The 15,009-nt window shown below is 46.3% G+C and overlaps 1 protein-coding gene across 1 annotated transcript in view; it reads left to right on the top strand.

The window, feature by feature from the left end:
* The window catches only part of LOC129384337 (uncharacterized), a 48,843-nt gene extending 36,335 nt beyond the window's left edge, over positions 1-12,508 (top strand). Inside the window, exons 5-7 of the mRNA XM_055069674.1 lie at positions 1,765-1,874; positions 8,136-8,349; positions 12,388-12,508. Of these exons, the coding sequence (XP_054925649.1) occupies positions 1,765-1,874; positions 8,136-8,349; positions 12,388-12,438 (375 nt within the window). The 3' untranslated portion in view covers positions 12,439-12,508. The remainder of the gene's footprint in view (positions 1-1,764; positions 1,875-8,135; positions 8,350-12,387) is intronic.
* The last annotated feature ends 2,501 nt before the right edge of the window (positions 12,509-15,009 follow it).

Below are 15,009 nucleotides of genomic sequence, written 5' to 3'. Positions count from 1 at the left end.
GTTCCTGCGTTTCGCTTCGCCGTCGTGCCTCGCCGTTGGCCTCGTCGTAACCAAGGTCATCATCCGCGCAGTGCTCTAGCTGCGCGCGCTACTGCTATCTTGTCCTCCAAAGCTGGATCACGTGTTCTCGCCTATCCTCTCGCCCCCTTCCTCCGCGCAGCGCAGTTGCGGTGACTCTCGCCGCTACCGTCTACTGCTTCCTCGCCGTTCCTGCTCCCGCTGTCGCGACGGGCGCTCCTGGCCGCCTCGCGCGTGATCCAGGGGTCTCCGCTCATCCTTCTCCGCGTCGCGTGCCTGTACGACTCTCATCCGTGTCTCTATCTTCCCCGTTGGCGGGTCGCGTCCCTCAGTGGCATTTTTCGCCTCTCGCAGTGCTTGCGCCTGGCTGTCCTTCTCCCGCCTCCACTCTTGCCCTATACCTTCCCTTACCTGGCGCGGTGCCGTTGCGGTGACTCGAAAGACAGTTATAGCGTTTCGTTCCCTTACTTCTACTTCCAACCCCAACTTTGTACGGCCACACTGAGGCCTGTCTGTGAGTGATTGAGTGTGTGACCTCTACTCAATATCCCTGTTCTCCACCCGTTTCCTCATTCTACCTCAGAAGAAACATTAAATAATACTTGCCAATCTCGCCCCCCCCCCTCTCCGCGGTGGTGACCCACCATGAAAGGGCGCGTCGCCGGAGCGCCGGCTCGATAACGGCGGATATCGCTGTGTGTTGCCCAATCCAAAACGCAGAACCGCCTCCGTTCGGCCCTGCTTGTTCTGTATGCGGTTGCCTGTTGTTGAAATAAAGCAGCAGCTGCGCACAACGATTGCATTGCCAAAAAGCGTAATCGTCGGCCAATTTTTTCACGAACATCTGTGCTTACCCTTGTGCCAGGGACCTCTTTGGGTCTCCGAAGGCTGCTGCTTACGGGGCGACCATCCGGGCGCCGTATCTTGAAAGCGATCTGCGACGTGGTCAAAATGCGCGCCCGCGCGTGCCCCGTCCTTAGAGCGATCTACGAAAGTTGCAGAGTGCGCGTAGTGTCGGTATGACCGGTATGCCCTGTGCTTTCACCGTTTAGTTTGCGTTAGAGCAAGGGATATAGAAAGGTCCATTGCTCCAGCTGCCGCGATTCCTCACTCCGGCATTTTGACAGCTTGCTTCCGCACTCATCGAGCGATATGTGTTTCTGTTTACCTGTGCGCGTGTAACACCGTGTTCGTTAACTTAGCTAACTAATATGTTGGCGGGATAGTTCGTTTGAATTCATAATAAAATGAGTAAGTGCAACTGAACGAACACGTGAAAACATACACACAGAGACAGCGCTGTCTCTGTGTGTCGGTTTCTTTCTATGTCCTCGTTCAGTCACGCTTACACATAGTAGCATTGTTAATTTAGTTTGTAAACGAATGCTTAGAAGCTTATACCAACGGTAAAACTACTATACTCGCTTCGCATAGCTATGTACTAATTAGCTATCGCAATCGGTGCTTTGCCTTTCGGGCAAAACTGCGACTTGTTCTTCTCCACCACACTTGTCGGTCATATCTCCGTATGTTTTATTTAGTTTTTATGTTTTTTCTTGCTTTTCAATGTAATCCAGGGTAACCTCGTAAACAAAGGCTGCTACGAAAATGAGACGCAGTGATGTCGCTGTCACCTCTTCCTGCTCTCTGTGCACTATTTATATCATGCTGCAGTTTCATTGTTCAACTTCAATATTTGCGACGTTAGCCGTCTGTACGCATGAAACGCCGTGTTTTGCTTTTCAGGAGTTGATTTCAACTTCAGTAGGGAACAAGGGTCACTTACCTTCAATGAGTACGGGAGGATGGGCTGTAATTGTTGGATCCTACATTGATGCGAATCAAAAGTACGATGGGTGAGTAAAGACGATGTATGCATATATATATATATATATATATATATATATATATATATATATATATATATATATATATATATATATATATATATATATATAAAGAGAGAGAGAGAGAAAGAGCGTATGAACCTAATGAACTACAATAATTGCATTTACCTATTTAAGTTCATTACGTTCGTACTCTCGGTACCATACATTTGGAGCATGCGTGCACCACAGGCACAAAAAAAAAGAAAAGGTGCGCACGTCTCTCTAGATTTAGCACAATACGGAATAGTATTGTGCGTCCCGCAGAACACTCTTAAGGCATATGAATAAGCTCGGTCCATTGGGAGAGGGCATTGAAGCACGGGCCACCGCTTGCTATCTGCAGTTTATGGGACGCAAGTCCGTAGGGATTGATACCAAGGTAGTGGCGGTGTACGGTCACAGTCGCCTTACAGAGAGAGAGAAAGAGAAAGGAGAGAGAGAAAAAAAAACAAACGTTTAATAATGAAAATCAGTTACAGTTTTTACTTCACCCAAGGCGGGCGGCCTCCTCAGTCCAGGTAGCCATTGGCCCTTGCTGCTTCCCTGGCCTGGTTCACCAGCTTTCGCTGGTCCTCCAAGTTCGGGGCCGCGAGCATGGCCTCCCACGATTCTTGGCGGTCTTCATCTGTTCTTTTGTTTTCGGTTCCTAATTGAGCTTCCTCATGGTTGGGTTCGGCAAGATTAGGACACCGCATCAACACGTGACAGAGTGAGTGAGTGAATAAATTTCTATTTGGTCCAGCAAAACGCGATAAAACGCGCACCTGGCTAATCCCACGACGGGACTGACAGGTCTAGTCTGCCGGTCCGATCGCAGGCGCGCTGGACGGCCAGGATTTGGTCCTCGAAGACGGGACTTCGAAGGAGCGCGTTCCACTTTTCCTTGGTGAACTTCGGGCCCAGCGACCCGCGCTTCCAGAGCATATGAGGCAGGAGTAATAATTTCTTCACGCTATTCCACAGTCGTGAAACAACTCCGGCAACGCAACAACAAAAACGGGAAGAGTGTTAAGTTTTAAGACTTTGGGATGGTGGCCCGGCCGGAACTCTTAAACCGCTATGTGGATAAAAAGAAAATGCCGCATCAGCACTGACAATGACGACGCCCCGCGGTACAGTTTGGTCCACGTTAATGGAATATGAAGAAAAGGAAGAATGTAAGCGATGAATAAAACCACGATGAAAAGAAAGGTGACGGATGTCGACAGTTATTTCACGCTGTCAGTGTTCTTGTAAAGAATTAGATACAAAACGCACTTTGCCACAAATTAAGCACTTTTTTTAATTGTCTCCGGACCACATGCTCATTGGTGAGCATTCAGAACATGTGAAAACAGATATACGGCTCCGTCGTTTAGGACAGCGGGTAGGGTGAGAGAAAAACGATATACGCGTATTGTCACGACGTCAAAAACACAGGACGCAGGGCCGGGATGTCAGAAACGAAACCAGCTCTGTATTCAGAGACCCCAAGAACTAACACACCAGCTTCTTTCCAATATCGAGCGTGGTCGCTGCTCGTGCCCCTAATTCGTTTACTTCTGTTCCTAAATTTGCTATCTTTTAGTCGTCACATTAGCCTCTCTCCCGAGAAAGCATCCTCGTCAAAGCAACAGGAACGGTACATAGCTGCGGGTGCCGTGAATGCCGTCGGACAAATAGGGCTTCATCCGGACCACGCGCATGCCGTCGACGCCTTGAGCAATGCGGTCTATCGTGAGCAACCTCAAAGTTGACACGAGTGAGCCGCCGAAGAACTTTATACGGCCCGAAGTAGCGCTCTAACAGTTTCTCCGGAAGGCCACGACGGCGAATCAGAGTCCAAACTGAAACTCTCTCTGTGGTCATAGGAGACTGGTCGATGACGAAGATTATAGCGTATTGAGTCGTAATCATGCTGTCTATGAATACATATGCGAGCATGTTGTCGCTCTTCTTCAGCACGCTGAGCGAAGTCTTCAGCATCCGTTTCGATGCCATCGCATTCATGTGGCAGCATCGCATCTAACAAAGTTGTGACTTCACGACCATGTAGGAGACGGGACGGTGTGATTCGTGTTGTCTCTTGCTAAGCCGTGTTGTACGCGAATGTGACATATGGCAAGATTTTATCCCAGTTCTTGTGCTCGACATCCACGTACATGGAAAGCATGTCCGCGAGCATCTTATTCAGGCGTTCTGTCAGTCCGTTCGTTTGCGGATGGTACGCCGTTGTTCGCCGGTGAGCTGTTCCGCTAAGTCTTAATACTGTGTCTAATAGCTCGGCTGTAAATGCACTTTACCTGTCAGTTTATAGTACTGCTGAAGTACCGCGCCACGGTACAACATATTCTATAAAAGATCGGGCTGCTTCACGTGCCGTGCTCCTCTCCAGAGCCTTTGTTTCGGCGTAGCGAGTAAGGTAGTCTGTGGCTACGATAATCCATCTGTGACCCGCTGAAGAAGTTGTGTATGGGCCTAGAAGATCCATCCAAAATGGAGTTTCGGGCACTTCAACAGGATGGAGGAAATCTGCTGGTTTGACTGCGGGCATTCAATGCATGTCCGGACGTATTGTTGAACGGTCGCCGTGAGTCATGGCCAATAGTATTTTTGCCTCACCCTACACAGCATTCGTGTGTAGCCCAAATGAATGGATGTTGCTTCATCTTGGCATGCCTCTAGTACTTCACTCCTGAGAGGTGTTGGGACGACGAGTAAGTGGGTGTTTCCGTTCGGAGAGAAGTTCGCATTATACAGGACGTCGTTACGCAAGCAAAACGATGGGAGTCCTTTTGCAAAAAGCCTTGGCACAACGATGTTGCGACCCTCCAAGAAACCAATAATGGATTGAAATTCCCGCTCGTCACGTTGCTGCTGTGCGATTGTAGCTGCGTTGACAACTCCGACAAAGGCTGCATCGTCCTCATCTCCTGCATTGCCAGATTCGAATGGGGCGCGAGAAAGGCAATCGGCATCCGCAAGCCGCTTTCCCGATTTATAGACTATAACTATGTCGAATTCTTGAAGCTTAAGGCTCCAGCACGCCCATCCTCCTGATGGATATTTTAAGTTCGTCAGCCAACAAAGACAGTGGTGGTCACTGACAACATTAAAGGAGCGGCCGTACAAATACGGACGACATTTCATAACGGCCCACACCACCGCAAGTCATTTTTTTTCCGTGGCGGAATAATTCGCTTCCGTATGAGAAAGAGCTCTGCTAGCATAAGCTATTACTTGTTCAGCGCCGCCTCGCAGCTGCATGAGTACTGCTCCTAAGCCGACATTGCTGGCTTAGGTGTGAACCATCAGGGCGCCTTCGTCAATGTGTACGAGGACTGGGGGCTTTTGGAGGCGTTGCCGCAGCTCGTTGACCGCTTGTTTCTGTACTTCACTCCATGCGAACGCGACATCTTCCCTGGTGAGACGTCTAAACGGTGACGTATTCGTGAAAAGTTCCGAATGAAGCGTCGGTAATAGGCGCACAGTCCTTAAAATTGTCTGAATACATTTTTGTCAGATGACGCTGAAAAATTTCCAACGGCAGCTATTTTTTCGGAATCAGGCCGTACACCTTCATAACTGACCACATGACTGAGGAAGAGAAGCTCTTCAAAGCCAAAGTGGCATTTTTCCGGCTTCAGCGTGAGACCGGCAGATCGGATGTTTTGAAAAACCGCATGTAGTCGCCTCAGGTGCTCGTCAAAAGCTGCAGAATATACAATCACATGGTCCAAGTATACCAAACACGTTTGCCACTTGAGGCCTAAGAGTACTGTGTCAACTAGCCGCCGAAATATTACGGGCGCGGAGCAAAAGCCGAAGAGGAAGTACCTCAAATTCATAGAGGTCGTCAAGTATCACGAATGCAGTTTTTTCGCAGTCTCTCTCGTCAACTTCTATTTGCCAGTATCCGCTCCTTAAATCCGTCGACGAGAAATAACGGGCACGTCGCTGTCTATCGAGAGAATCATCTATACGAGGTAGCGGTTAAACGTCTTTCTTGGTGTTCTGAATAAGCTTGCGGTAATCAACGCAGAAACGTAAGCTGCCGTCCTTTCTAATTTTTTTTTTTTTTGCTAGCACCATTGGCGACGCCCAGGGACTCTTCGACGGCTGAATAACGTCGTCTTCAAGCATTCTTTTGACCTGACTTTCTATTGCTTGGAGTTCCCGTGGAGCCACCCGATACGCGTTCTGCCGGATAGGCCTGGCTGCATCATTAGTGATAATTTGGGTCAACCGCGTTTGACCAGCCCTCGACGTCGACGGGAAGGAGTCCTGAAGCTGATGTACACGCTCCAGGAGGCTTTGTTTCTGCGGAGGCAGCAAGCGTGGGCCAACATCGATGGATAGATCTGGAGGTACCGGAGGCAAGCAGGTGGAACCACCTTGCTCTACAGTGAAACAGTCTGTGACCTGAGTGAACTCTTCGACGTACGCGACTGTCATACGTCTTGGAAGATGCCGGCACTCATGGCTAAAGTTTGTTACGAGAAGTTCTGTGTGTCCCCAGTCAATGTTGACGAAGCCTCTTGCAATCGATGTGCCATGCCTGAATAGAAGCGCCGGAATTTGTTCGGTGACAGCGTCGGAGTTGCCCGGCATGTCGTATATCGCCAACAGAATGGAACATGAGCGCGGTGGGATGATCACATCATCACCGGCGACGCGGAAAGGTCTACGTCGCCGCTCTGTACAGAGTACAACGGAACCTGCGGAATGTCCGGAATGTTTATAACGGCACCGTATTCGCGCAGAAAATTCATACCCAAGATCAGTACAACTACACAAAAAGGGAGAATGAAGGGGGTGTGCAGAGGAAGCCTTACGACTGTTGACACACTGCAGGGAGGGTGAAAGCTGTTGTAGCGCAATGGCACTCCCGTTGGCCCTGCTGTAGAGGAAGAAACAGCAAGTTTATTAGTGCAGTGCCTCTTTTGGTTGCGGAACGGTTGTTGCTATATAACAGCTCGTGAATTCCCTGCTGCATTCGCGCCTGTATATTCCTTGCAGGGCTGCAATAGGGCTGCATATAGAGGGCTGTAGGGATGCATATATATATATATATATATATATATATATGAATGTATATGGATGTCGAAGGAGTGAAGGTGCGTTAGCGGCGAGGGTGTCGAATTGAGAATAAAGGAGTGCTGTGCACAAGTCCAGGGACACGGCTGTCTGTCAATCACGTGTCAACGCCCGTGTGTCAGCCGGCGTGTGAACTGCGTGCACAGCAGCCCTCTACTACCTATTTCGCGGGCGGTGGTGGGCTATCCTATCTCTGAAAGAGATAATAGGAGCGGCAGGAACCGGTGCTCGTGGAAAAAAAGAAAAAGAAAAGACAATACTGAACTAGTATAAATAAATAAAGAAATAAATAAATAAGAGGAAAAGAAAGAAAAGAACATGGAAAAAAGAAGGAATAAAAAGAAGAAAAAGAAGAAAGAATGCTAAGAAATCAAACTAAGCGTTGCTGCCTATAGCTTCAAATTTAGCATAGCCAATAGATTCTAAAGCTCCCTTTGAAACGTGTATGCCTATTGGTTGCAATGTCTGGAACTTATGGACAAGGTATGATTCTCGGTATTTTCTTTCTCGTTCACAACGGAAATTTGACTGTAAGATGTAGAGGTCATCAAAATTATGACCTGGTTGGTCGAAATACTTAGCGACGGCTTTGGGAAGCTTTTTAGCTTCCCAAATCCTCACTGGGATTAGCTTCCTTGATTTTCCCATTTCAGCGATACATTGTTTCTAACAAAATATTACCACGAAACAGGTAATAGAGGGCTGCTGTGCACGCCGTTGACACGCCGGCTGACGCACCGGCGTTGACACGTGACTGACAGACAGCTGTGTCCCTGGACTTGTGCACAGCACTCCTTTATTCTCAATTCGACACCCTCGCCGCTAACGAACCTTCACTCGTTTCCACACCCACCCACCATACGCCCTCTTCCCTTTACAAGAAACCCACCTATATATACTGTGGCGAGGAAAGCATATGTCGCCTTGAAGAAGTGCACTTGTCGAAACGTTGGCTCCTAGCTGCTTTCACCTTGTTCTAGTTTTGCTCATCGCCATGTATTATTGCGACGATATCGCCCCTTCATTCTACAAAGCTAACAAGGCATGCAGTCCTGGAAGGTAGTATCGATAATTAAACGCTGGAGACGCTTCGTGTGGCTGCTGCCGAACTTTACTGCATTATTACAAGTGCGCACCTCTAAATTATTGCAGGATTATGGTGGGTTACTATCGCACTGAGTGCTACCGTCACGTATTCTCCAAGCACAAGACCAAGGGCGTGGATGTCGTCTTCCGTCTCTCGGTGACAGAAATGGGTGTCCGAGTAGTCACTGAGGATGAAAGCAAATACATAAGAGGCAAGAGACTTGACAACGCGTTCATCGCGGTTGTTCTAGATAACATCGACATCAAGAACTTGGAGATGGTAAGAAAGCTGCAACAGTGCCTTGCCACTTTTCAACCATCTCGTGTGTTGCTTGATTTAATTTTGTAGAAATGTCATCCTCGTGCAAGCGCACAGCAATGTGGCCAGTGTCTGAATGCGAAACAAAGGCTTCCATGGAAGCACCTTGTGAAGCGAGAAGAACGAACTCGACTTGAATGAAATGCAAATTTGTTCTTTGAATCAATCAATAATACAAGCTACAGGAGCGGAAGTAGTGAAGCAAATACTTTATAATGATTAGTCGCGACAGAATACAGGAAATTGCGAAGGCGAGTCGAATACTTCTTTGTCGGGAAGTGTGCAGTATGAAGAGTTCCGTATTTCATTTCATCGGAATGCTCGGTCTCGGCCCAACATGTGATTCAATAGAATCATTCGTTCCTCCCTTCAATGAAAACAGGCACACTCCCGTTATTTGCTCCCCATCTTCAGTTCTTTTTATTAACTAAAACGACTAAATTATGGGGTTTTACGTGCCATAACCACGATCTGAGTACGAGGCACGCCGTAGTAGGGGCCGTTAGGAATAATTTGGACCACCTGGGGTTCGCATTTCGCCCCTTTGAAACGCGGCCGAAGTCTTGTTGTTATCGTACCAGCTATCATAAAGAATTTTGGTTTTTGATCCTTCAAATACGTTGCACTTTAAGGGAAACCACATTTGCATATCCTGTGTTGAAGTAAAGCATATTTGAATGTATTTACTTTCGTCCTTGCTTAGGTTAGTAGGCGTACGCCATGAGTCGGTGCTGCTGTTGTGCGAATTAGGTCGCTTCGCTAGTGTAATTGTAAGAAAAAAAGACACCGTACTCATTAAAGTGTAAAATTTAAGGGTGCATTTGGTAAACTTACGCGCCTGTTCGTGTTCTGAACAATGACACTGCCAAAAAGCAATGTCATTGTGAAATTTAAAATGATCGCGTAATAATTGATGCGGGAACTCGCGTCTATATACCGTTCCTTTCCAGCCAGGAATCTGGCAGGCCACACTTCATTTTGCCCAGTTAATGATATTACATGGTAGAGTTCATGTATGGTGATAATTTATGAGAACAGGAACAGTGTTTCAAAGCTACTGTGCATTATGATACCTTCTATAAATTAGTACTAATTGAGCGTGATTATATCAATGGCTTTTAAGGTAATTCTGTTACCCTTATCATTGATTACCCGCCTATGACATCGAGTAGCGACACTGACACTTGTATGTTTATTTAAGTTACTACCAGTCCAAAACGGGAAATTTAGAGGAAGGGCCCCAAAATTATGAAGTTTGATACAGCATAAGCAATAAAATTCATACAATACAATAAAGAATAGTAAAAGTGTACCGCAAGAGAGTGAACATGGCGCACTAGTTTATCTGATGCATGCGATGTCAAAGTGTGATATATATCTTACCTGTTTCAAATTTTTATGTCACTCGCGACGCCGTGAGAACTTACAGCTCGGTTCCTTCCCCTTGTCCATAACCTAATTCACATCAATGAAAAAATATTTTGTATTTGCGGATGCTACTTGTAATGTGATCCGTGGAAATGTTTCTTTTAATTAAGAGATTGACATTACTACCCAAAATTATACTTACCAGAGAACGGAATGAGGTTTTGCAGTTGAGATAGAACTACTGCATCACACCTGAGGCGTCTTTAGTTTGAGCTCATCTAAAAGAAAGCTCAGTTATTTAGAAGCTCGGTAGCTTGCTAATTCAGGAAAGTGAGATGAGGTAAGCAAGAAAATGCGATGTCAAGAAATATCGCACAAAAAATACATTTCCATACAATAATAGCTTGCCAGCTATGGCAGGGAATTGTTTTGGTGAAATGCCTACTAGAAAATGCGTTGTGTTCGTGCGATGGCCACATCCAGAAGTGTATGAGTGTGCGCAACGAAATGTCGCCATAAGATAACTGATACACTATTTTCAAAGAAGCCAACCTCAACAGTATTTCTCTAAAGGCTTCTGCTAGAACCCTTCCTTCGAGCCACGTGACCATGGTGAAACTGAGCGTGTGTTTCAAGCATCAACTTTAGTACGCAATGAGAAATTATCTCGCCTACTGTAAAATTGAACAAATGGATCTTTCTGTACTTATTGGAAAATATGGACCACAAGACGTAACGATAGATTATGTGATGCACTGCGTAAGCTGCGATGAAGCAGTCGTGGCTCTGGGTAATGTAGATAACTAGCCGTTCTCTTTGATATACCGCCACTTGAACAACTTAAGAAACACTTAGCAACGTCACTAAGGATGTAATTTGAGGGACTGACTACATTAACAGCAGCCTGTGGCGCAAACTCCTGTCGCAGTTGAACAGATTTACGGCATAGTGAAGGCGGTCATAAATACATTTCACTACAAATTTTGCACAGAACATGGCTGTTGAATTAAGGGAAAAGTAACTCTCAAATATGTCATATGCGATGACAATAGTCGCAGCTGCCTTCACCAGCATAAACAGCGCCGTAAGTATCTCTAATCTCCCTTGAAGTCAACTACACGACTGAGTGTGCCTGTACATAGTATGTACATAGTATATTTCTGCCTTCACTTCTCTCAAATCGGCAGAAATTATATGGATGAGAAGCCTTCGTGATCTCGTCCCTGTGCACTAAAAATTGAACGATTATCCTCAACGTAAGGATTGTAAAACGCCTGTCTGAAGTACAGCTCTGGAAGCGTTGCCGCAGGAGACAACTGACGTGACTTTGAAACAGGCAACCGTTATTGAGATTTTTACCAACAATCACGCATAACTGCCTTCTCCGATTCTCGAAGTGTGCGAAGATATATTGTTTGTGCGTATGCATAGCTGCGCATGTATTCATGCGCATTTATTATAAATATATGTTTAAAAATTGCGAGAATTACCAAAACGTCGCGGCGAAAATTATGCTCGATGAAGGCGGACTTTTCGGAAAACATTGAGTTCAAACGGCGAGAGCCACCATCGCAAAATCGCAACGTGGTGGCTTGCATTCGCTGCCCTCTACGCATGAAGCACTGTGAGCAGTGCCTGTGCCATGTTCGTGGTCTAAGATATCTCAAAACAAGCGAGCACGCAGAGTAGTGGAGGGAAAATATGATAGTTTGAATTCTGAACATTATCAGCCAACTCCTCAAAATAGGCACATACAGTAGTGGAGAGAAATGGTATAATACATAACGTTTGTGATCCTCCGCCCTAAACCTCTTAAAAGGCGGCGCTCCGCAACGTCAGACCACTAGCCTCGTGCATAATCCACGAGGCCAGTGCCATAATGCTGCCATAATGCCAGCATGTTTGCACCACGTGGCCTGCCAATAACGCGCAAGAAATTTAATCTTCCAAGAATGTATCCCCAAAAAACCGGTACACCAATCAGTATGTCTGAAAATACAGACGCGCTAGCAAGAGAGTGTCCACTGAAAACTGCAATATGTAAGCCGATGAAAGGCGTGTCAAGCAACATCTCCCTTCCTCTTTTTTTTCACCAGGACCGGTTTCTGCCGCTCCATCTATTATCTATTTCAGAGACACGATAGCCCACGACCACCGGCGAAACAAGTAATAGAAGTCTGCTGTGCACGCCTTTGACACGCCAGCTAACGCACGGCCGTTTACACGTGATTGACAGATGGCCGTGTCACTGGCCTTGTGCACAGCAATCCTTTATTCTCAATTCTACACCATCGCCGCTAAGACACCTTCGCTCGTTGCCGCACTCACCCCACCTTACGCCCAATCCCCTCTAGAAGAACCCCACCTATATATGAGGTTAACGAATTGTAAAGTTGCGCTATCTCACACTTACAATAAGGAATAATTCATTCACCTTCGTCACCTAGTGGCAGTAGTAAACAATCTGTTTTACAGCCTCGTAAAAATAGGCACCGGTAGCCTAAAGATGGTCGGCATTGAGCCTTGCACAAAAACTTACAACATCCTATATTTTGCTGAATGCTATAGGTGACGACACCTTAATGTGGCATTGTTTTCGCACGCGCTAATAGACTTTCGTTGCCTTTTCAGCACACGGGCAGAGCCCTCTGGACGTCACAAATCAGGGATGCGTCCTTTTAATTGCATGAACACGTCGTTATACGTTACCTCAACCAAGCGGATAATAAAAACACGAATAAAAGCATCATGCAGTGTTGTGCCATTAAATCAATTTTGTGTTTCTGCTACATCGGGAACTCAGAAATCAGTGAGACTTCCAAATCTATTTAGTGGAACATCGCAAGGTGGACGAAGAATCACGGAAGGAACATTTCTGATCCGCCTCACAATAGGCAAGGCTGACTGGGTTTCTCAGCAAATAAGGCTTAGCCGTTAGAGAACAGATCATTCTGGTCCTGGAATCGAAGCCGGAGACGTGCTTTCTTCACCTGCAGAGCTTTATTTTCTGAGAGACCCAAACGGGCTTATTTCGCAGCGTTGGCTATTATCGGCTGCATCACAACTGCTTCCTTCCGTGCGATTTGTGAGGTTCCTATGGGCAGGTTTTTGAGAATAGTCAGATGAGTAAGTGGAAAATTTGGGGGATTGGCTTTGCCTCATGTTATTTCCGTTGGGCGATTACCGGCAACGTGTGTGCTTGCGTTAGCAAAAGCGCTAGCTGCTAGAGCAGAGGTTCCAGATACGGTACGAGAATTCTTGGCGTAACCCTGAAATGCATGACACACACCGCACGGCTTAGCGCGCTCTCTTTCAGCCGGACGCCAGCCTTGCGGCTCTCACTGGAAAATTTTGACAATTAGTTGCCTACGAACGTTTAGGCACGACAAATATAAGGATTGCCACCTTTACGCATCTACGCTGTGTTACCCATGTGCAAAATATCACAGGTAGGTTTTCTTTGTTCAGACGCGCCCCAATAGCTTGAAACCCATTTGTACGGCTGTACTCCTGCGCTACGCAAGACTGTGCACTTTATACTGCGAGCAATTTGTTGGCGAATTAGAATATACAAGTTTGTAATTCTATCTGCGGGTAATCGGTTCATGCAAAAAAATTCTGCTGTTACCGTTTAACGCGTTAGCATAATTAGCGTACTTGACACACATTCTGGGGCTAGCTGTCTATGTATGTTTGTTCCCAACCATTTTCCCGCCTACCTGGGCCTTTCATATACCAACGGTTTAGCGAACTGCACCACGAATGCGCTGCATGTGTGCCACTCTTCAATGAAACCTCCGCCAACTTTGGTCATAGAGTATGTGTTAGTGGATGTGGGGCAAGCGAGGAAACAATTCTCAGCGCTCGCAGAGGCATCGACGCGCACGCTTGTCGTCTCAGCGGCCCCGTGCGGACTATATTTACTGTTTCTCTATTTTACTCATCTTTTCGTGCGAGCAGAAATCAAAACGTGCGGTAATTTTAATCTTCCTCCAACTAAAAATATTTACGGACAAAGTTTGCTACAGTTTTCAGGGTCAAAAATTTGGAATAAACTACCAGCAGAAATAAAACAAGGAAACAATTTTTCATCGGTGCTCAAGAAATACTTGCTTAGCCTCAATAATGCTTTTCAATGGTAACAATCATGATGTCCTTTCTTTTCTTTAGTAACTCGCTGACACCTGCTGAACATATCTTAGTGTTTCGACTTTGTCGAGATTAATAATGCGTGTTCATAATAATGCATAAACTTGCCTGCAATCGTCCTAACTAGTGTATTGTGTTTACTTAGAAATGTTTGATAGTATAAGATGCTTTTCGCTGTTTAGCATTTCATTGTGTACGCGCGTGCAACTTAATGGTATGCGACAAATATGTGTATGCACGTGACGTATCTTATTTGTTTTGTACTTGCAATTGTTATTCATTTTTCATTGGACCCGCAACTAGCCTGTGGCTATGGCTCCAACCAGTTCTGGTATTTCTGTATGTTCTATGTCTGCAAATAAAGAATTGAATTGAAAAAAATTGAATTGACCCCTCGGCAGAGTCACCAGATGGCGCAGTGCGTCCAGGAGGAAGCGGGAGAGAAGAGCCCTGTTGCGTCATGACGCGTTTCTGAGCGTGCGCACTCACTGGAGCGCCATCAATTTCGGATGCCACACGCAGACTTCGCGGCGGCGGCACTAGATGGCGTTAGCTGTTCGGATACAAAGGCGGCAGCCCCCCCCCCCCCCCCCCCAAAAAAAAATGAGAAACGAAAACACGGACGGAGACGAGACGACAAGGACAAGTGCTGAACGTCAGAGAGAAATTCCGCTGCAGTAGATGCCCAATACATAACTAGCTTCGAAGATGGCAATGCTTTGTGTATCGATGTATATTGATTGAATACTAAACGCATTACCGTCGCCAGTCACGGGGAGATGCATTCTGATTATTTGGCTTTGTGTTATTGTGCTAGCATTTTTAGCGTACTTAACGCCCATTCCGCGGGGCTATTTATGTATGCTAGTACATAACCGCTCTCCCGCCAACCTGAGTCGCTGTGTAGTCGATGGCTGAATATATTGAGCATCCAGCTGTTGTGCTCCGGGAACAGGGTCCGAAACTAACTATCGCATCAACTACAATTACTGAGTGTGTGGCGATGGGTCCATATGATCCGGTCCTCAATGATCTGCGGAAAAAAAGGGTTCATTTTTACTCTCTGCCATGAGGATAAACGTGGATCTTCTGAAAAAAAGGTCA

The sequence above is a fragment of the Dermacentor andersoni genome, chromosome 8 (assembly GCF_023375885.2).
Source record: "Dermacentor andersoni chromosome 8, qqDerAnde1_hic_scaffold, whole genome shotgun sequence".
Classification (NCBI taxonomy): Eukaryota; Metazoa; Arthropoda; class Arachnida; order Ixodida; family Ixodidae; genus Dermacentor; species Dermacentor andersoni.
The sequence above is the reverse complement of the archived record's forward strand: the minus strand, read 5'-3'. Positions and strand labels throughout refer to the sequence as shown.